General features: G+C 56.2%; 1 protein-coding gene across 2 annotated transcripts; it reads right to left on the bottom strand.

Moving 5' to 3' along the window:
- Positions 1-426: 426 nt before the first annotated feature.
- On the bottom strand, positions 427-20,960 carry MAN2A2 (mannosidase alpha class 2A member 2). 2 transcript variants are annotated; one of them, XM_047794805.1, is made up of 26 exons: positions 20,600-20,960; positions 19,870-20,332; positions 18,865-19,014; positions 17,803-18,060; positions 17,587-17,731; positions 17,309-17,465; positions 16,981-16,995; positions 16,700-16,827; positions 16,303-16,476; positions 15,510-15,696; positions 12,314-12,491; positions 11,801-12,003; positions 11,415-11,597; positions 11,128-11,242; positions 10,831-10,898; positions 10,487-10,652; positions 9,525-9,761; positions 9,177-9,299; positions 8,865-8,979; positions 8,497-8,630; positions 8,170-8,311; positions 5,837-5,970; positions 5,434-5,508; positions 3,433-3,627; positions 3,170-3,280; positions 427-2,338 (listed from the first exon to the last, which is right to left on the bottom strand). In XM_047794805.1, exons 2-26 carry the CDS (start codon positions 19,900-19,902, stop codon positions 2,186-2,188), a joined length of 3,579 nt encoding a protein of 1,192 aa, XP_047650761.1. In that variant the 5' UTR covers positions 19,903-20,332; positions 20,600-20,960; the 3' UTR covers positions 427-2,185. The 2 variants fall into 2 exon arrangements, with proteins under 2 accessions (XP_047650761.1, XP_047650760.1); XM_047794804.1 differs by lacking the exons at positions 16,981-16,995; positions 17,587-17,731; positions 17,803-18,060; ... (1 more) ...; positions 19,870-20,332; positions 20,600-20,960 and having other exon boundaries at positions 17,295-17,428.
- Positions 20,961-22,216: the final 1,256 nt, after the last annotated feature.

The raw sequence follows: 22,216 nt of genomic DNA, 5'->3' as shown, positions 1-22,216 counted from the left end.
TCCTCATGGTTACCAGTTGGATTTGTTACTGCTAAGTCACACAGGAACTCCCTCACTCTTGAATCTTTAGCAGGCCCCAGTGACTTGCTCTAAGGAGCCCAAAGGAAGCTTTTCTCCTTAAAGTAATTATACTCACCAATTTTTGAAGTGCTGCAAATATCTTCTCCTAAATCTGTCTTTTGTGTTTTAACCTTGGTGGTTCCCATCATACAGAAACTTTCAATATATTTTGGTGGTAAAATCTGTTTATCTTCTCTCTTATTGCATCTTTTGAGGTTCATGTTACGCTTAGAAAAGACCTGCCCACCCCAGGGGTACAAAAACAATCCTGTATTTTCCTCAGCACTTTTCTAGTTTAACCTTTTTCTCCCCCCTCTGGCGCTAATTTTTGTGGAAGCTGCGAGGGAGAGATCTTTTACTTTGATAGGCAGTTGTCATAAAGTACTGTTTATTAAATAATCCATCTTTTTCCCACTTAAAATACTCCTTGTATCTTGTAACCAAGTCCCCACACCCTTGCGTCTGTGGCTAGGCTCCCTCTTTGGTTCCAGCAGTCTGATCCCACTCCAGGTCACACCGACTGAACGAACGGTTGGTCAGGAGTCCTTCTGGAAATTCCACGGGATGAGTGCCTTTTCCCCACACCTAGCACCCCTGCCCCCAACTCATCATTCAGAATTTTCTTATTGTTCTCATACAGTCCCTCCTTCAAATGAACACGAGAACCTGTCAAATTCCAAAAAAGATCAAGTCTCACTGGAATGCACCAAATGTAGGAGCTGACTGGGAGAATCTCGACAGGAACGAGACATCCCCTGTGGGCGCTGGCCCAGCGTATGCTCTATTACGGCCTTAAGTTGATCTTCTCTGGCTGTACAGGTTGGCCGGCTGTCACCTACAATAACGACAGGTGCAATCCTTCTCAGCTCTCTCCTCTGCCACACTGCAGGGGGTAGCAGTGTAGGAACCTCCTGAAAACAAGAGTATGTCCTTGGCTAATTTCAGAATTTATGGGGACGCCTGTGGTGTCTGACTCTTTAGAATGCCACTGACTGTTGGTTTCAGATGGAGACACCTTTATCTAAATCCAGATGTTTCTTTCTCGTCTTAACCTATAGAGAGTTCAGTAAGGGATGGATTTTAAATTTACTGGTTATCATTTCAGCATCTATAGAAATGATCATAAATGTTTCTCTGCTAATCCAAGCTGCAAGGAAGGCTGACTGGCAGCCGGGGTGCCTCCTAATTTAGTGTACAGAGCCCTAGTCCTGGTGCCAGGAATCGGATACGTCCATAGAAGGGTGCATGAAGGTGAAGCTTCCTGCCTGGCTGCAGGGGGGGGTGATGAAAGCCTTCCCCAGTTGCCCACCACACAGGCTGCTGTGGGGGCTTCACTTTCTTCCAGGGAAAGGAAATTCACCCGAGCAAAGAGCCCCATGATAGGAAGGAGCTCTTGGGGACAGTGGTGTACAGAGTGCTGGAACCTAAGAGAAGTCATGTAGGGGCCACCATCCCGCAAATCAACACATAGGCCAGGTGTCCAGTATAAGATGGGGGTTTTGGTACCTGAAGTGTCCTATGACCTCTGGCCATGACAGACTTTGCGAGTCCTTCCTGCCACACCGTAGCCCTGGGCTAGGGCATGCGGGTCAGGGAGTGCTTAGAGTGGAGCCGTCACAGAAAGCAGCAATTCCTCCTACTCCTCTGCCCCACTGCCCGTTCGGGGTTCCCATCCCCTGCCTCCCGGCATCACTTTGCTGCCGCTTGTCACACGAGGATAGGTGGATCTTACACAGCCACAGGACTGCCCTAGAGCCAGCTCGCACAGTGACCCTGACGTCTCCCTTGCTTCTCCTCCATCCCACTTGGGGGAAGGATGAGGGCTTGAGCCTGGGCCCGACCAGGTGGACACTCACGACTCAAAGCAGAGGCTGGCACCGCCCACTCTGGCCAAAGGCCATCCCGCCTGCATCTCCCTGGCACCTGCCCTGGCCGCCCAACACTGCGCTTGTGGGTTGCCCCCAAATGCAGAAGCAATGAGAAACAGAAATTGAGGGCAGAGCCCAGTCTGTCGCGGTTCTGAGAGGTAGATCGGGAAGGGATACCCGAGGCGGCTGGCCCAGCCCGACCTTCTCGGAAGAGGCAGTCTCTGTGGATGGAGCTTCTCTTCAGGCCACGAGAAGCCCTAGCCCAGGCGGAGGCAGAAGGTGGCGATCTCCATGGGCTCCACAAAGATGTCAGTGCTGTTGGATGGTGAGGCCAGAGGGTACAGCAAAGTCAAGGAGGTTGGCTGCAGGAAAAGCACGTCCAGCCCATGGAAAAGGCTCCCCAGGGCCACCTGTGGTGAGAAGAGAAGGTGCCCAGCAGTGCTGGGGGCTGCTACGCCAGCTGCTGCCTCCCTTCCTCCAACCACACGCCTGAACCTCCCAGAAGCTACGGGGCCTCCTGGTGGCCCAGCATCTGCTCAAGCCTGAATCCGGCCCATGGTCCTCAGGGCAGGACCTGCTGCACAGAGGACAGGGACCATGTCTTGCCTCATTTCTGAATCGCTGGCGCCCGGCACATGGAGGCATTTATCACTGCCAGCATTTGCTGGCTTAAACAATGAATAGAGCATGATGGCTTTCAGTTTGGTTTGGTTTTTGCTTTTTTACTTTCTAGGGCCGCTCCAGCGGCATATGGAAGTTCCTGGGCTAGGGGTCGAAGTGGAGCTGCAGCTGCCAGCAGCTGCAGCTGCCAGCCTACACCACAGCCACAGTAACGCCAGATCCAAGCGGTGTCAGCGACCTACGCCATAGCTCATGGCAACACCAGATCCTCCCACTGAGTGAGACCAGGGATCACACCCGCATCTCCACGGATACTAGTCGGGTTCTTAACCCACTGAGCCACAACAAGAACTCCCGGCTTTTTTAATTTCTGGTGTTTCCATTTGTTTGACAGAGTTCTCCACCTGTAATATGGAACTGGCCCCAGCCAAGCCTCAGAAGCTTTGAAAACACATGTCAGCAGCTTCTCTCTTTCTCTCTGTGAGGCCCCAGAGTGACCCCGTCCACCTCCCTGCTCTTGGGGCCAGCCCCACCCCCAGGCTCCTCCCCCAGCTCTGCCTGCTGCCCCGGGGGCTCTGTTTCCACCCTCCTCTCTCTTCCCACACCTGGGGCCTGCTCACCTTGCCTTGGCTTGTGGTGCAGTTGAAGCCCAAGTTCTTGGCCTCCAGGCCACAGTCAAAACCCTTGCGGTGTAAGATGAGTGCGGTTTCTGCTGCGGGCACGTTTTCATCCTGGTGACAGACACATGGAGGGCGGGAACGGGTGGGACGTCTCTGCAGGGCTCACGGGGCAGCAGCACCTCTGCCCGGAAGGCAGGGCTGGGACAGGATGCTGAGAGGCCACCATCTGGTCCCGGGGGAAGAGTGCTGCGTGGGACACTCACCTTGGCCTGGAGCGAACGCAGGTTGAGCAGGTGGAAGTCACAGGGCACTGAGGATGCCAGAGGGTGAAATGAGCGCAGAGCAAGACCTGGGGGCTGCTTCTTGGCCACGGGCAGGGCAAACACAGGGGTATTCAGGTACATGGAGGTCAGGTGGCTGAGGAGGGACGGGTAGCTGGTAGGGAGGCCATCGTGAACCTGAAAGATGGGCCCGAGACGTGGCTGAGGAAGTGGAGCTGGGCAGGAGGATAACAGCACATCCAGGTCAGCTCCTTTGGAAAGACCTGCCCTGCTGTGTCTGGAGACAAGGGTGCCTGACTCCAGGGCCCTTCAAGTGCGGTCACGTCCCACCTCGCACAATGCAGGAAGGGCTATTTCGCTAGACCATCCCTCCTCTTGCATTGCGGCCTTTTTGCTTCCCTAACGCTGTCGTGAGCCACACACTCGCATCGGCAACATCTCCTACCACACAGAGATGCTCAGTGCAGGGAGGAGAATGGAAGAAAGACAGATGGATGTTTTGTCATGGAGGATGGACCTCTGATAGAGAAAGTCCTCGGGGCAACCTTGCGGTTTCAGGCAGGACCCTGTATCCACAGCACCAGCCCTGATGCTTGGGCCCAGTGGTCCCCACCACTGTGCCAACTAGGAAGCTGCTCCCTAGATGGCCAACCCAGACGTCACACTTACGGTTGAACTTGCCTCTGTGGTGGCCGTATTCTGGCTTTCTGTCCCTGGTGCCACCCTCCTGCCTACTGTCCAGAATCTCCCACTTCCCTTGGCCCCGACCCCATCCCCGTCTTGGCAGTATCCTCACATCCAACCCCTCTTCCCCGTCCAGTGGCTTAGTTCAAGCCACCCCCACTTCCTGCTGAAATAGCCTTTAAACTGTCCCCCTGCCTCCGGTCTCCCTGAAGATCCACCCTAGTCCCTGCTGTTGGAGTGACATGCTTATAGCAGAGCCCTAACAGTGTCCCTCCCAACTCAGATCCTTCGCTGGCCTCCAAGAGGAACCCAGACTCTTTGCTGGGCTTTCAGGGCCCACTACAGTCTGCCCTAGCCTACCCCCCACAGCAGCCCAGCAGGGGCCACTAGAACCTTCTGCAATCATGGGACTCTGCTGCATCTGCACTACTGAACACAGTGGGTACTAACCACCTGTGGCCATTGAGCCACATGAAATGAGGCTAGTTTGAATGAAGAACTGAATTTATTATTGTATTTAGTTTTAACACATTTAGTTACTTATTTTTTGCATGTTAGGGCCGCACCCGTGGCAAATGGAGGTTCCCAGGCTAGGGGTCGAATCGGAGCTACAGCTGCCGGCCGACGCCATAGCCACAGCAATGCAAGACCTGAGCCGCGTCTGCAACCTACGCCACGGCTCATGGCAACGCCGGATCCTTAACCCACTGGGCGAGGTCGGGGATCGAACCTGCAACCTCATCGTTCCTAGTCAGATTTGTTTCCACTGCGCCATGATGGGAACTCCAGTTTTAAAACATTTAAATGGTCACATGTGGCTAGTGGCTATCACACTGGACAGGCAGCTTGAGCCTAGCTGAGTGAAGCTCGAGGCTCTTCCTGTATTCGCGTTGTTTTCTCTGCCTCCCACCCTGTACCTTGGTTCAAGTGTGCAGAGCAGACCCACATTCATCCAAGAGGCTTGGGGACGACTCCTCCTCCAGGAAGCTGCCCTTGATCCCCTTGGCCCACTGTGTTCTCCTTAGGACCAAGGGACGCACCCACGTTCTACCTCCTACTTTCACACACTAGCTTGTCCCTGCCCCTACTCGTGGGTAAATTCCTAGAGACCGGAGTTAGTATCTTACAAGCGTGCGTGCCTCTCCGTCCTCACGGCACAGCAGGTGCTCAGCAGCTATGTGATGAGTGAGTGACTGAGCCCCCGTGTGCAAGATGGAGCAGCAGGCTCTGCCATCCACGGGCTCCACCTCCAGCTACGAAGCACTAAGGCTAGTTCAACGCCCCATTGCTGGCCCTTACCTCGTGGTTCCTGCTCCTGCTGTTGTGAAAGATCAAGCCCCTAAACATGGCTGCCAGTTTGGAGAAAAAGCCAGGCTGGTGGGGGCAAAGAAAGCCATGAGATGAGCGGGGCAGGAGCAGAGAGGGTTAGAGGACACGGGGGTGGGGGTGGGGGTGGGAAGATGGGAGATGAGCATGAGGAAGGCACAGGCGACAGGGTGCTGTGGGAGAGGGAGGTGCCAGGCTGCGTGAGATGGACCAGCAAAGCATCAGGCTCACTTCCCGCCAACCCGGGAACCAGGCCCTGCTCTCGCTACCCCCTTGCCCACCTCTAGGATGCTCCTCAAGCCCTAGGCTGGAAACCCAGGGCCACCCACGGGGCCTAGCCTGACCTGGCTCCCTGCGGGGGAGGTCCAGAATTTACCTCCCTGACCGGGGTTCGCCGTTCCAACAGGAGGCGGAAATGGTTGCAGGTTCTCTTGTTGTCCTTGAGCCCCTGGCCCAGGCCCCGGTTGTCATCCTGCATTAGGCGCCGGTCCAAGATCACCTCAAGCTGGCCTGGGGAAGTGAACCGTGAGCCCCCGGCCCGCCCCCCTCATCCCCAAGCAGACACCGACCTCTGGAAGAAGAATCCCAACCACGGGCACGAGGGAAAAGCCCAGGGAAGTGGCTGGAAGCTGTGAGTTCCACAGGGGACAAAGCAGCCATGGCACCTCAAGGTGGAAGGCGCCTGGTGAAGGACTGGCTTTGCAGAAGTGGAAACAAGAGGCCAGTGGGCAGGGGTTGGGGGGGTGCAGCTCGACCCTGGCAGTTCACCGCCTGTGCTCTGTGGCTCAGGAGTGGGGGCCACCCCAGGTGCCCAGGTGGGGAACCATCTCTAGAGTGGCTACATAAACAGCAAATAAAAATGAACAGCAGGAGTTTCTGTCGTGGCGCAGTGGTTAACGAATCCAACTAGGAACCATGAGGTTGCGGGTTCGGTCCCTGCCCTTGCTCAGTGGGTTAACGATCCGGCGTTGCCGTGAGCTGTGGTGTAGGTTGCAGACGCGGCTCGGATCCGGCGTTGCTGTGGCTCTGGCGTAGGCCGGTGGCTACAGCTCCAATTCAATCCCTAGCCTGGGAACGAACCTCCATACGCCGCGGGAGTGGCCCAAAGAAATAGCAAAAAGACAAAAAAAAAAATGAACAGCAAACGCAAAACCCTCATCAACAACCATCGGCAGCAGCTGCAGAGACCCTGACCCCGGGGCAGGTTTGCTCAGGCCGGGCAGATTCTGCTGTGACTAGAACACATGCCCTCCAGCTCTGCCCGCCACATCTGTCAAAAGAAGGGCAGCGAGAGGACAGCCAGATAGCACATCAGGCGGAGGCTCCAATTAGGTGGCACTGGGGGCTGCCCTGGGGACGAGAGATGGCAGATGACATCTTTGCTTTCTTTTAAAAACATGCCTGGGAAGGAGCTCATGGCAAAGCTGACATATGTTGGAAGGGAGATTTTCCCCAGCACCTGTTTTTTTAAGAATCTTCAGAGGAGCCCACATAGATGACTCTGTCTGTCTGTCCATCTCCCCAGCCTGCATCCTGACTCTGTAGTTCCTTAGTCTTTACCCTGAGCAACCACAGAAAAACTCCCCCAAATCCAAAAATGGACTCCTTGCATGTAAAACGATCCCATTTGCACACAGCCTTCCAGAAGGGCAGGGAGATAAAACAATGCCCTGTTTGCACACGGCTTTCCAGAAGGGCAGGGAGAAGCAAGAGTGGACACTGGGCTGGCTTAGGACACTGGGCGAGGTGAGCCTGGGCGAAGGGGCAGCAGGGCCACACACCTTCCAGCAGGAAGTCGGGTCCCCACTGTGCTCGCCACCAGCCCTGCAGAGCCTGGACTGGGCACCCCTGGCTCAGCCCTGTGCAAAGGATCCATCCAAAGAAGGACAATCTAATGGCGGCAGAGGCCACCAAGTGCAAACTGTTCCCATATCCCTGAGGACAGGGAAGCCACCCAGGCTGGCCCAGTGTGACCAGCTCCAGGTCAGTCTCATGTCCTTGTTTGGGTTTTTTTTTTTTTTCTTTCCTTTTTGCCATTTCTTGGGCCGCTCCCGCGGCATATGGAGGTTCCCAGGCTAGGGGTCCAATCAGAGCTGTAGCCACTGGTCTACTCCAGAGCCACAGCAACTTGGAATCCGAGCCGCATCTGCGACCTATACCACAACTCACGGCAACGCCGGATGCTTAACCCACTGAGCAAGGCCAGGGATGGAACCCACAACCTCATGGTTCCTAGTCGGATTCATTAACCACTGAGCCATGACGGGAACTCCCTGTTTTGATTCTTAAGTATCAAAACATTCTGTGAACAACCATTAGTAGGAAAGTAGGACATATTTTCTCCTTTGTTAAGTATTTCATTATAATGCTGAGTGCGCTCTGCCAACCACTGTCCCAACTCCCATCCCTGCCAGGAGAAGGAGGCTGCACAACTCAGTTGAGAATCATCCTTCAACACCCTGATATTTCTTGAGAGAATCCAACAGGCCACCCCCGACCCCCTCGTCGCCTCCATGGCTGCCTCCACTAGGGAAGCGGGTGACAGCAGGCATCTGCCTTCTCCCAGCGCCTGCCGCTGTGTGAATGACAGGGCTGTTAAAAGGTCCGTCTGAAGAGAGGACAGGCTTGGGGGATGGATGGGGATGGGCTTCTTGATCTTGCCATTCCTCCCCACACCCCCACTCCTGACAGACTCTGTTCCCCCCTCACCACTACGGAGGCTGGAGACACCCAGGGCCTGGGCGGTGTGCAGCGTGAGGCGGTTCTGAGCGTCCTGGAGGTAGGCCATGACCGGCATGGGGTAGAAGTTGGCCTGCAGGGGCAGCTTCTTCAAAAACCGCCGGGGCTGCACCTGCGGGGGCAAGGCCAGCAGATGGAGTGCATCCGGGCACCACCTGGGCCCCCCGATCCCTCTGGCCTCTGCTTCCTCCACCTCCTCCTCCTCCTCAGGACAGGCCACCCGCCAGGGCCCGTGACGGAGGCAGTACACACGGTCCGAGTTCTGCTCTGTGGGGTCTCTGGGGCCCCGGGCATCACCTGAAAGCCGTTGAGGTCCGTGAAGAAGGTAGCCTGGCTGTCGATGTCTGTGTGGATGCGCAGGGCCAGCTCCTTGTTGATGTAGTCCCGGATGTCCACCAGGAAGGACATGTCCAGAGACAGCCCCTCCACCCCTGGGCACAGGGCACAGGGCAAGGCCAAGCCGCGTGAGCGTGAGCCACAGTCTGAGAGACCGGGCTGGGACGAGACTGTGACCCGGCATTTCTGGACTGGCCCTACCCCAAGTGAATGAAGCATCCCTCCCGCCTCAAATAATACGTGTGAGGCGACAACGGGCAGAAGGAAGAGTGTGTCACGGCCCACGGAGCCTGCACCTCCTTCCAAGCATCCTCGCCTGCAGGGCTCACCTGGAAGGTTATAAAGCCGAACTATCTGGTGAACGTGCTCGTAGTGGGCAACCACCTCTGAGAAGAAGGGGCCCTCTGTGATGCGCAGCACGGGCGGGTCCTTGGGGACGTAGGGCTGGGGAGAGAGCAGATGGCAGTGAATCCCGAGCGGAAGTGCAAGGGGGGTGCCAGATAGGGGTTGGGTAGGAGGACTTGTTTCCAGCAGCCTCTGGGCCGAGAGCCCTGGCTGAGCCAGGCCCCCAGGTGGCAGTCCTCAGCCACCTGCCCCCCACCCTGGGGGTGACCGGGGCATGCAGGGTGTCTTGAGGGTACCTTGGCCTCGCCATCAGGAAGGAAGAGGTAGGCTCCACTCTTGTCTTTGGACGTGCGGGTGCCATAGATGAGGAACTCCGTATCCACCCGCTGCTCCTGCTCCTCGTCCACTCTTTGGATGCTCTGCCAAAAAACACAGCCCTGACCCCTGGCCCCACGCCAGCATGTCAGGCCTGCCCCCTGGGAGGGCGTGGACGAACTTCCCCAAGAGGTCAAGCCCAGCTTTCCTGTGCTGTCAGCTTGAGGCCAGGACGGCCCGCTCCCAGGTCCACCATCAGTCGGGAGGCAGCTCGGCACAACCCCCCGACACGCAAGCTGTCCTCCAGCTCCCAGCCCCTGGCCCTTTACCTTGAGGAGCCCGGTAAGGCCTGAGAACCAGACCTGCATATAGCGGTTGCTGAGGGCAAAGTCACTGGTGCCAGAGTCGATGACGCGTATGGGGAACGCCTCGTGCCTGCTGACAGACAGCTGCCGCCCATAAAGGTAGACACGCACGGAGGAGGGCAGGGTGCGGGGCCCATCCAGGCCCAGCTGCAGCTGCAGCACGCTGAGGCCCAGCGCCGGCAGGCGGACAGGCACAGACACCTGCAGGTGCATGGCGGGTGTCAGTTCTGACCCAGGCCAGGGGTTGTGGTCCTGAGAGCTCAAGCAAGTCCCTGCACCCACCGGGCCTCTGTCCTCTCTGCCCAGAGTGGAGGCGATGTTACTTGCCCCTTGTCAGACTTTCAGGAGTCCCAAGTAATATCTGAATAACTATGAAGTGGTACCTGCCCATTTAAGCTTTCAAAAATACTTCTTTTTTTTCCTTTTAGGGCCGCACCTGGAGCATATGGAGGTTCCCAGAGGGGTCGAATCGGAGCTACAGCTGCTGGCCTACACCACAGCCACAGCAACATGGGATCCGAGCTGCACCTGTGACCTACACCACAGCTCATGGCAGGATCCTTAACCCACTGAGCAAGGCCAGGGATTGAGCTTGCATCCTCACAGACACTATGTCAGGTTCTTAACACACCGACCCACAATGGGAACTCCTCAAAAATGTTTCCGGAATGTACGTGTGATGGGGCAATCTAACTGCCACTTTTACCATCATCATATCTCCCCCCAACTTCCCCTTCCTTTCAAGGAGAAACTCAGATCCCAAGAGTGACTGTCCTGTGGGCACCCCCCCCTCCGAGAACTCCTGTCCCCAACCTGGGGAGTCAGCAGGGGGTGCAAACCAGAGGGTGAGAAGCTGGTGTCGATGGGCAGGGTGAGGCCCCAGGGAGAGGCCAAGGATTAGCACCAAGGGCTGAGCCCCGCCTCACCTGGTAGACGTCGGGGACCAGGTCGGTGGCAGAGCTCCAGTGCACGCTGATCTGAATGGCTAGGGGCTGACCCTCCTCTGAAAGCACCCGCACCCGGGGTGAGTTGACTAGCAGGGACACCAGGCTGAGCCGCTCCTGTTCCAGTGGGTTGAAGAGCACCACATACCTGTGAGTAGAAGGTAAGCTCACCCAGGAGGGCACTGCTCTGGGGCAGCTGAAGCAGGAACGGTGGCCAGGCCAAGGGTCCCTGGTGGTTCTGCAGAGGCGGGGGTGGCCATGGAGCTGGGAGGGTGTCCGCAGCTGGGGAAGGGCTTTGCCTCTGGGCCTGGCCCAGCCCGGCTCACCTGGGTGAAGACTCCAGCTGGATCACTGTGCGCTCTGGTAGGGCATCGTGATTTGTGCGGCTGTCATCCTGGAGAGGAGCAATGGGGAAGGGAAGAACCGTCGTGGGGGCTTGCCCTGACTTGGGGACTTGCCCCCTCCCCGGCCCCCCACCTGTCCTGGATGTGGACCACCAACTGCACTGGACACAGAGCTTTCACCCCAGGACCGAGAAGGAAAAGAGCAACAGCTTTTGACACAGCACTGCACACGCCAAAGGGCGCCCCCTAGCCCTGAGCAGATGTCAGAGCGGGGCTCACCATTTGCAGGAAGGGAGCCTCAGGGTCAAAGTGGTAGGTTTCCTTGTCCCCCAGCACCAGATAGTGAGCTGCGTTAATGATGACCTGCTTCAGATTGACAAGGGAGCGCAGAAGCCTGGGAGGGCGGGCAGGAGAGGGACCATGGGAGAGATGACCACCGAGAGACTGTCCACCTGCCAGCAGGATGAGCCCTTGGCAGGCCTGCCCACGGACCGCCCAGCGCATCCTCCTCCTTTTGGGGATGATGGGCAGAGGCACGGAGCTGATGGGGAAGAGAGGGCTCCCACCTGACCCCATAGTCCACCACGACTGCCTCCTTGGCGGTGCCGGTGATGGCATCGTGGTGCTGGAAGAGCCCCAATGTGCGCCGAGCTTCCGTCAGAAGGGCCAAGTTCGAGAGCGGGTAATGGCTAGCCAGTCCAGAGCGGCGGGCGTGGGCGACAGCCAGGCTGTACAGAATCTCTGCCCCCCTGCCAGAGAGAGGAGCCAGCCTCCTGTCACAGCTCCGCAGCCCCCCCTGCCAACTCTGCAGGCCCCACTCTTCTTCCTTCCCCCCTTTCTCCCCGTGGCTTGGTCTCCGGGCCCTTCCAGTCCCCTCCGAGCCAATCCAGCCCCTGTTTAAACCCCAAAGGCTTACTCTACTCCCTCCAGCCTGGAAGGGGGCGGGTCTCACCGCAGGTGGGCTTCCAGGACACGGTCCAAGCCCTTGTAGAAAGGCCGGGAAGTGTAATAGCCTGTCCAGTAATGGTCTTCCCGGTCCGCGTAGGAGAAGAAATCGCCACTCAGCACAGGGAAACCGGGAGGCCGGGCCCCCGGCTCCACCCCTGTCCTCTTGTAGAGAGCGTCAAAATAGTCAGAGAGGGTGCCAAACTGAGCCTGTAGGGACGCCAACACCCCACTTCCATCAGCTCCAGAGCCTTTCGGGACCGTGGCCCTTGGTGCTGCAGCTGGGGCAGGGGCAGGGGCAGGGATTTTGCCTACACAGAGGAAGGTCACTGCCTAGCCCACCCTGTGGACCTCACAGAAGCCGGGGAGCCCGGGGAAGAAGCATGACACTGAGCCTTGCTCACAGGTTGGGAACAAAGCCCTGCGTTGGCGCTGTAATGGGGAGCACAGAACCTCATGGGAAGGGTTGGGCTGCAGCACTGCCGAGGCCCCCGGGCCCCCAGCCCAGCACCCTTCAGACCTGCACGTGGAGGTCAGGCTTGCTGTTGAGGAAGTCAAAGAGCCGCTGGTAGTTGAAGAACTGGGCGTCCCACTCCTGGGGCTTGTCATAACGGAAGTCGTCGCCCAGCGGCACCAGGAGGACGTTGCTTCGGAAGAGCCGGGACTTCTTCCTGTACTGGTCCAGGAGCAGGCCTGCCCTGCAGGTGGAGAGGTGCACAGGCCCAAGGTGGAGCCTCCAACTACAGGATCCAGAGCAGAGCCAGACTGAGAGAAGCCCTCCCATGTAGAGTCACGTGGCTCCATGTGGGATGGGAGAGCAGGGCACAGCGGAGGGGGGCCCAGGGTCCTCTGGACTGCTAGAGAGTTCCTCTGGATGCATGGCTTCAGTTGCCTGGCCTGCACTCTGCCCTCAGACACCGTACAGAACAAATTGGTCTTCCTTCCCCGTGACCGGCAGGCATAGCCAAGCGTGCTCCACCCGCCGTGTTTTCTCATCACCCTCTACCGACCCAGCTCCTCTACTGGGTCCCTATGCCGCAGTGCAGAACCCGCTCACCAGCAGTTCTCCGAAGAGCCCCTCATCAGGATCCCAGAGCGGGGCTCAGCACTGAATACAGGAGTCTGGCGGAAATCAGGCAACACACACACACACACACACACACACACACTGCCACCCCCCCCCAACCCTCCGAAGAGCCCCTCATCAGGATCCCAGAGCGGGGCTCAGCACTGAATACAGGAGTCTGGCGGAAATCAGGCAACACACACACACACACACACACACACACACACACACTGCCACCCCCCCCCCCCAACCCTGGTCTGGCCAGAGTTGCCATGGGAGCAGTGTGGGTCTACACAGGCCTGTTTGGCAGCCGCAGGGTCACCCCACCACGTTGACATCAGTGACCATGTTTTCTGTGCATGAGGCCCAGCAAGATTTTTCTCAGCCTGATCTTTCCTATTCTGTTGGTGGAAGAGAACCATATGTTTATCTCTAATAAATCTTATCTGGTTCGATTCAACCCACATCCCAATTTACCGAGGTTTTTTGGGATCCTGACCCTGACACCCTAGTTTTGTTTTGCCACCAATTAGTGAAGCGGCACAGCTCTGGAGTGAAGGGCCTGGACTTGGCGGCCAGACTCTCCCGATGCCAGCTTCCCATGCACCCACTGTGTGACCCCAGGCAAGTGTTTTAACCTCTCTGGGTCTCAGATTCTATAAAATAAGGATAACATCAGTACCTACCATCATAATATTATGAGAATTAAAATGAACTGAATGAATTAATATTTGTTAAACACTTAAAACAGTTTCTGGGAGTTCCCTTCATGGTGCAGCAGAAACAAATCCAACTAGGAACCATGAGGTTGCGGGTTCGATCCCTGGCCTTGCTCAGTGGGGTAAGGATCCGGCGTTGCCATGAGCTATAGTGTGGGTCACAGACATGGCTCGGATCTGGCGTTGCTGTGTCTCTGGTGTAGGCCAGTGGCTACAGCTCTGATTCGACCCCGAGCCTGAGAACTTCCATATGCTACAGGTGTGGCCCTCAAAAGACAGGGAAAAAAAAAAACAAAAAAAAACAGTTTCTGGTATGTAATAGGACCTATATGTAAACACTTATTATTTTCCTTTTCATACAAGTCACTAATATAATCAATAAAATTAAAACAGAGCCCTGTGGCATTAAAGCCTCTTTCTCTTTTTAGACGAGCCTGGTAATTGGCTCGTTATGGGTGGCACAGTTCAACTAGCTGCTAATCTACTTTACCATGCTGGTCCAGCTTGTTCTTTTCCACTTTGGTCTTGAGAAGGGACTCCTCAAATACCACCTTCCCTTAATTTGTCAGCCTAGTAACCCTTCTTTAAAGGAGAAAATGAGGTTATCACCTGTGACTTGCACAGTAAACCTGGCCTGGCATCTGTAGACCATAGCTGCTGCTTTAAGAAAAAGCATGCCTTAAAAGCCCTAGATTCTTGCTTAGAATCAGCTTTTAGATTTCTGGAGTCTAGAAACAAAAGACCACTTTCTTTCCCTTCTGGTCACATGTTTCACCGCTTGGACATCATGGAAATAGAATATTGTAACATGAAAACCAGTTCAACTGGTTATTTTCTGCAGTCCAGTCCAGTTCTGGCTAAATCACTGTTGAGCTCTTTTCTTCTTTTTTTGCCTTTAAAGGCCGCACCCAAGGCATATGGAAGTTCCCAGGCTAGGGATCGAGTCAGAACTACAGCTGCCGGCCTACACCACAGCCACAGCAATGCGTGATCCTTAACCCACTGAGAGAGGCCAGGAACCAAACCCGAATCCTCATGGATCCTAGCCAGGTTTGTTACCGCTGAGCCACGATAGGAACTCCTGCTTAGCTCGCTATCAATCCACCCTTTCCTCAAGGGAGCTGATTTGGGGTCCCTAAGGATTCTCTCAGAGGGAATAGAGGCTGGAGGTGGTTGGGAAGCACAAAATGTGCATGTGAAAGGGATCCTGGGTGTGCAAAGCCCTGAGGATCTCAGCTGACTTTAAGCCAAGGCAGGAGGCCCGAGCTAAATGAAGGAGTATCAGGCTAAAGGCTGTAAGGCAATGCAACTAATTTGAGAATTATCAGCCTCTGAGTCAGTCAACTAGCTTCAACAGTTTGTTAACACACTGGAAAACATGCTCATTTGGGGAAATAAAACCATTTGGGAGAAAGGTGGTTCCTGGAGTTCCCGTTGTGGCGCAGCAGAAATGAATCAGACTAGGAACCATGAGGTTGCGGGTTCAATCCCTGGCCTCGCCCAGTAGGTTAAGGATCTGGCATTGCCGTGACCTGTGGTGGAGGTCCCAGATGCAGCTCGGATCTGGTGTGGCTGTGGCTGTGGCTGTGGCATAGGCCAGCAGCTACAGCTCTGATTTGACCCCTAGCCTGGGAACCTCCATATGCCATGGATGCAGCCCTAAAAAGACAAACGAGAAAAGACCAAAAAAAAAAAAAAAAGAAGAAAGATGGTTCCTTGGAACTACGCTAGTTTTCCAGGGAGACACAGTAAAGGACCTGCCCAGCAGGGGCTGTGGGCCTGAACTCAGCACCCGAGCCCACACCCCTTTTATGAATGTGGAAGCAGAAACCTCCCATGCAGCAGAGCCCAGCCCAGAGGCCAGGTCTCCGGACTCCTCCGCAGAATGAAAATGGCACTATTACACCCAGAACAAGGCTGGGAAGCAATACCTCTCGGCCACGTTCGCCTCGGTGATAGCCCGGGGTGGCACCTTCCAAGGGCAGTTGATGCGCCCACCGGGCAGGCGCTTGAAATCGAACTGGCAGCAGATCTTGGGGTCTGGGCCACACGTATGGGGGACATCGTAGCTGTAGAAGGGCATCATGTGGCAGAAGATGTCCGTGCTGGAGTCCGAGTCTATAGAAAGTACACTGGGGAGTCAGCCCCGGGGCTGGGCGCAGGCACCTGCTCCAGCTAAAGGCAGCCCTGATAGGAAGGGGGGCATGAACAGGACTCAAGGCTGCAGAGGACACGCAGGCCAAGAGTCAGGACACAGGGAGGGCTCCAGAGCCCATGGATCCTCCACAGGACAACAGGCTCAGACCCTTGGGACAGACAGCAGGCCCCAGAGAGGCCAGAGATCAAGACGATCCCCACCTAACCCAATGGAGAGCCTCTGATGGTCAGCACCAGGCTGGCTGGTCTGCTCTGAAGAACATGTAGAGTTTTGTTTTTTGGTTTTTTTCGGTCTTTTTAGGGGCCACACCGCAGCACATGGAGGCTCCCAGGCTAGGGGTCTAATCGGAGCTGTAGCTGCGGCCTACACCACAGCTCACGGCACCACCAAATCCTTAACCCACTGAGCGAGGGCAGGGATCGAACCCACAACCTCATGGTTCCTAGTTGGATTTGTTTATGATGCACTACAACGGGAACTCCCACATATGGGTCTTATCTCTGACATCCCTGCCCTTCCACAGTGAGAACTGCAGCCGTGACCCCCTCCACCCTACCTGGCCTTACCCCAGGTCTGCCTCCACATGAACTCCAGGCTGTGGGTGGCGGCGAAGTGCTTCTTGATGGTATAATGCACCCTCTGGATCAGCATGCTGGTCAGGTTGGCACGGCGCAGCAGGTAAGGCATGGTGGAGCTGTATCCAAAGGGATCCACTGCCCAGCCTGAGCGCGGGGTTGCACCTGGGCAGGGGCACGGAAGCCACAGGCCCGAATGCCTCAGGGCCTGGCCTCCCAGTTCTGGGGCCCCGGGTCCCCTCCTGCCATCACACCAGATCCAGGATGGCAGAATCAGCCTAGAAAGGAACGGCCCCCTTCCAGTCCCTGTGCCTCGCGGCACCCCTGCTGTCCCCTGGGCTCAGCTATGGGGGGGGGGGCAGACTCCCACTCATGAGCCCAGACTCACCAAGGTTTTTCTCCAGCCACTGGTGTCCCTCAATGAGCTGGTCGATCAATGCGAAGTAGTGGGAGTTGGCCTCGTCTGGCATCACCCAGCCTCCTGTCGCAATCTCCAGCTGCCCATTGCCCACCAGCCTGGAGTTGAAGACACACACTCAACAAGGGGGAGAGGCCCTTGGTCCAGTCCTGCCAACCAGAGGGTCGGGACCCGTGTACTGGCCTGGCCAAGCCAGCTCACCTGAACCCAGGTCCAGGAGAACAGACAGGAGCCCTCCTGTCCCGCCAGACAACCTCCATGCTGCCCTCGCTCTGCTTGTCCCCGGATCTGTCTGTGCTTCCAGGGGCCAGGCCCACGCTTCCGCTGCCCTCGTGCTCACATTACTTTCATTTCTCCTAACGCGAGTGCCCCTCAAACCAGCTCTTGCCCTCTCATTCCCAGCCCCTCTACCATCACTCCTCAGCTCTGCCATGGTTCCTCTTGCCTCTTCCCTGGCACCATGGCATCCACGGCTCTAGGAGAGGACCTCATACCCACCCTAGCCAGGGCTCAAAGGAGAGCCTCCCCGCCCCCACCGCCCCCCACCTCCCCGACTGGCACTGGCCTTCGGACGGCGGCTCTTTTTGGGCGTTGATGTTGTCCCACCACTTGGCGAAGAAGGAAACTTCAGCCCAGAGGAATCGCCGCCGGGGGTCCTCCTGCAACTTGGATAGCATGTTGTTGAGGATGTGCTGGGTCTGTTCTGTGTAGTACTTGTCAAAGGTCTTGAGCCAGCCTGGGGAGCCAACACAGGGTCCCCTGAGGAGGCCACCATCTGCAATGGCTCCCCCCCCTCACCTTTGCCATTAGAAAGCCCCCTTCACATCCCGGCTCCCAAGGCTCTGCTGGGCCCTCACCTGGGTCATTGTGAGAGTGGGGGACCACAAACACCTGCAGGTCTTCGGTGTCCCAGTCGTGTGGGCTGTAGGAGATGTCAAAGCCTTGCTTCCACACGCCGCCGTCCAAGTTGTCAAATGGTAACTCCTCTGATAGAGCCAGCATCTGACGGGAAGGAGAGCAGCTCAGTGCCCCAGCCACGGCCACTGTGGGTCCCTGTCAGCTCTCACTCTTACCTGCAGCTCTGGCTTCTGGCCCCGGCTCCCCAGAGCAAACTGGCAGTCTTGAGGGGAGACAGAGAAGAAGCTGGGCCGGGGCTCTGGTGGCACCACCCAGGAGCCATTGGCCATAGAGTAGGGCAGCAGGGCAGGTGGGCCCTCCACGTTGGCGGTCAGCTCCAGCACAGAGTCCTTGATGTGGCTGATGATCTCATGGTTCTCCTCCAACAGCTGCTCCAGCTGTTCAATGCGGTTCTGCAGCACAGAAATTTGACTCTGCCAAAAAAAAAAAAAAAAAATCAGAGAGCCACCACCCCAAGCTCTTATGTCACATGGAGGATCTCTGCTTGGGGCCCACCATCTGATGCCTGACTCTGAGCCTTCCCTCCCCCAGTCGAAGGCAGGGCCATGGGCCTACAGCACTGTTGGCTCTGTTCAGATAAGAAGAGGTGAGAAGCACTACTGAGGACTGCCATCTGCTTGGAGTGGGAGTCCCCGCACTCCCTAGCTCATGGGTGGCCAAGATTTCAACTCCCATGTCTATTTTCAACAATCATCGGGAGCAGCACGCTGACAAGGACTGCCCTGGGGCTTAGTAGGAAAGACTGCTGTGAGACATTAGCAACGGCCGCCTAGAATCCAGAACAGAGCGGCAGTATATGTTGCCATTTTTCCTCCCATCTTTCTTTCTTTCTGTGATATAGAGAGGTTCCTAGGCTAGGCGTCAAATAGGAGCTGTGGCCGGCAACCTATGCCACAGCCAAAGCAACTCGAGATCTGAGCCAGGTCTGTGACCTACACCACAGCTCACGGCAATGCCAGATCCTTGACCCACTGAGCAAGGCCAGGGATCAAACCTGCATCCTCATGGATGCTGGTTGGGTTCGTTAACCACTGAGCCACAATGGGAACTCCGTCTTTCTTTTTTGGCCATCACTGCTTTCAGCTTTGAGGTTCCAGAAAATCTGCCTGTTGGGAAAGAATGCTCCTGTCCTGGGCTGACATGACTCTCCAGCGGGGGCAATAACCTGTGCCCAGATGATCTGTACACGCAGGGATTAGAAATCAGGCAGGACTCACCCGGGGGAAGTTGCCACCGTTCTGGTGTCGGGTGGGATCATGCTGCACTCGGTCCAGCATGAGGTAGAGTGAGAAGACCGCCACACAGAAGATCGCAGCCCCACACACTGTCACCTGCTTTTTCAGCTTCATACTGGCCTCCACACAAACCTGGCCAGAGGGACACCAGAGGGAGCTCCGGCAGGCAAAATGCCCCTGGTGCTCTTCCCACCAAAATGCCCCACTGAGTTCCTCCAAAGGGCTGCTCCCAAAGAACACCTATTTTGTCTGACTCCAGAGAAAATGAAGCTTCTAAGCACCAAATCCCAACAATGGCTATGGAGCCTGACCCAACCTGGACTGTCTTCTCTTGGCTGAGACAAAGAAAGCACTAGCAAGAGGCACATCTGAGACTGGTCCTGCCTAGTCCTGGAGGCACTCTGTCCCTAGGGTGAAGATGATGCTCTCTCCCAGGTAGATGCTATAAAAAAAAACAAAAACACGACCAGATAACAAACTTCCCAGCTGTGGCTTTTGAGTTAGCCATACAATGTCCTGATTATCACCAGCTGCCCACAGGACTTGCCTACAAGAAAGACACAATCACTTAAAGGAGGAGGGTGTCCAGGCTCCCTGCCCATATGCTTCTATTTTCAAAGGAATACAGTGGTATCTGTTTTGATTTAAAGGATACAGCCAGGAGTTCCCGTTGTGGCTCAGCATTAACAAACCCGACTAGTATCCATGAGGATGCGGATTCAATCTGGGGCCTCACTCAGTGGGTTAAGGATCCAGCACTGCTGTGAGCTGTGGTGTAGGCTGACAACACAGCTCCAACTGGACCCTAGCCTGGGAACTTCCCTTCCTTCACAGGTGGGCCCTCCTCCAAAAAAAAAAAAAGAAGAAGAAGAAGAAAAAAGAAAAATAAGGAAAAAAGATTAAAAAAAAAAAAAGATACAGCCAAAGCCCCCAAAGACTAACAAGAAAGTTCTTCTCCCTACCCTCTTGAATCGAACTGGTACTCACCAGAAACAGTGCCTGGCACAGCTCCTCTCTCATTCAGAAACATGGAATGAATTTAAAAAGAAGCCACAGCTGACGTTTCTAACATGAAGAGCCCTACGGCTTCTGCCTGATAGTTCTAATTCCTTCAGTGGGTAACTTTCGGCCACTGCTTTTAAAGCAGGACCCCCTGAGAAGCCAGCAGTGATTGATGGGTAGCGAGAAGCTAGGCACGGCTGCGGTTGTGGGGCAACTTCAGAGAACCACTGCGGCCCCGCACTTGCCTGCTGGGCTCAGCGAGACCGCTAGCCGCCGAGCGTAGGTGGGAGCCGCTGCTCAGGAGTCTTCCTCCAGCCCCGGGGCCGAAGAGCTAGCTCGGTCGCCTCTGCAGCCTTGTGCCCTACTTAGCACGATCTGATTCCGCTCAGGAGCCTCGGGGCAATATTTTTAGCCCTCGGAGGCTGAGTTCAGGCCAAAGTAGGTGGAGCTGGGGAGAGAGATTTGGATCCCAAGGGGGTCCCGGCACCTGCAGCTGGGTCTCCGGGCGCTCGCCTGCTCGCCGGCCCAGCCCCCTCCCGGCCCTCCTGGGCTGCGGCCCTCCCTGGCTCTGCCGGCTCTGGGACCTCAACGACAACTGCCCGATGCGGGATCTCCGGCCGCCTCTGACCCCGAAGCGCTGCCCGCGCTCCTGCTGCCCAAGCCTGGACACGGCCAGGGCAGCCAGAGCCCTCCCCGCGCCCGCCCAGCGCGTTACCGTCTGCGTCCGCTCTCCGCTCCACTCCAGGCCCCGCCGGCGGAGCTGCGGCCCTCACATCCCGGGGGACAACGGCCCGGGGGAAAGACAGCGATGCAGGCGAAGGCGGGCGTCCGCCCACCCGTCGCTCCCGCTGGGGCCAGGGCCGCCGGCGCGCTCCGCTGCGCCCACCCGGCGCGGGTCCCCGGCCTCTCGCGGCCGCCGGGCCGAACGGCATGCGGGGCGGGGACAGGCTCGCCCGCCCCCGCGCCGCCTCGGCCCCTCCTGCTCGCCCAGGCCCCGCCGCTGTCTGCGGTGCGCCCCTGCCGAGCCGGGCGAGCTGGGCCCCGGCTACTGCCCTCGCTCGGCTCCCGCTGGCCGGCCGGGCGCTTCCGGTGCGGTCAGGACCGGGGGCCCCCTGGCGCCGGCGGCCGGGCCGCAGTGCGCAGCCGCAGTCGCGACCCCGGTCTTGGCGCGCTGCCTAGCTGCCTGGAGCGGAGCGCAACTTGATGTTTTTTGAATCTTGCTAGAGTAAGCGCCTTGTTATCTACCAGCAGTAGAAACATTCCTCCTTCGTTTCACCAGCCAAACGATGGAGCACATTTTCCGGCCCCCTCCCCCGCTCTGGGGTAGGTATCCTTAATTCCATACAGTTACGCTTCTCAGGCAAGGGGGCGCTGCCTTCTCTTGGTACCGTGCGTTCATCACGATCCCTTGCCGTGCTTGCCACCAGTGAATAAGATCTATACTTTCCTTTTCTTTTTTAATTTTTAAAAATTTTATTATTATTATTATTATTTTAGGGTCGCACCCTCGGCATATGGAGGTTCCCAGGTTAGGGGTCCAATCGGAGCTACAGCTGCCAGCCTGTGTCACAGCCACAGCAACGCCAGATCCGAGCCGTATCTGCGACCTACACCACAGCTCTTGGCAATGCCGGATCCTTAACCCACTGAGCAAGGCCAGGGATTGAACCCCAAACCTCATGGTTCCTAGTCGGATTTGTTTCTGAGGCGCCATGCCGAAAACTCCAGATCTATGCTTTTCTTGCTTGTTCTTTGACTGGGCATCTGGGTTGTTTATAATCGTGCAGCATAATAAGTCACACATAATAAAACATCTCCATGAATTCCACATTTGTCTTCTTCTAAAATGATTGTCTTAGGACAAATTTGCGGCAGTGAAGTTACCTGGGCACAAGATTAGGACTTAGCGCATTCTGTTGCGCCCCAAAAGGACTGTGCCAGTTTCTACCGGCCCTCCACAAACTGTTGAAAATTGCTTAAATGACTTTTTGGTTGATTAACCACACTTAACAAAACCATCTTATTAGTTTGACTCCCATTTTGTTTATCACCATCAGAAACAGCTTTCTAGGTTTATTTGCTAACTAGAATGCCTGTTATTAAGGTGTGAGACCTGGACTGGTTTCATCATCCTCTGTATCCCTGTGTTTTGCCCAATGTTCTGGGAAATTTATCTTCTGATCCTTATACTGAATTTCTCATTTTGGCAATCATAATCTTATTTTCAAGAGTTCTTATTAGTTTTCTGGTGGGGTTTTTTTTTAATTGCGATACAACTTATATGGCACAAGTCTTAAGTGTACTTACTGCTTGATGAGTTTTAATAAATGTG

The sequence above is a fragment of the Phacochoerus africanus genome, chromosome 9 (genome assembly GCF_016906955.1).
Source record: "Phacochoerus africanus isolate WHEZ1 chromosome 9, ROS_Pafr_v1, whole genome shotgun sequence".
NCBI classification, from domain to species: Eukaryota; Metazoa; Chordata; class Mammalia; order Artiodactyla; family Suidae; genus Phacochoerus; species Phacochoerus africanus.
Note: the sequence above shows the minus strand (reverse complement) of the source record. Positions and strands in the feature narration are given on the sequence as shown.

Excerpts from the sequence above, each read along its gene's own strand:
- MAN2A2 (XM_047794805.1), bottom strand. The coding sequence starts at position 19,902 with ATGAGAGAGGAGCTGTGCCAGGCACTGTTTCTG. Across the intron at positions 18,061-18,864 it reads ACGGTGGCAACTTCCCCCGG|AGTCAAATTTCTGTGCTGCA; the intron begins GTGAGTCCTGCC and ends TTTTTTTGGCAG. Across the intron at positions 8,980-9,176 it reads TTCCTGATGGCGAGGCCAAG|CCCTACGTCCCCAAGGACCC; the intron begins GTACCCTCAAGA and ends CTCTCTCCCCAG.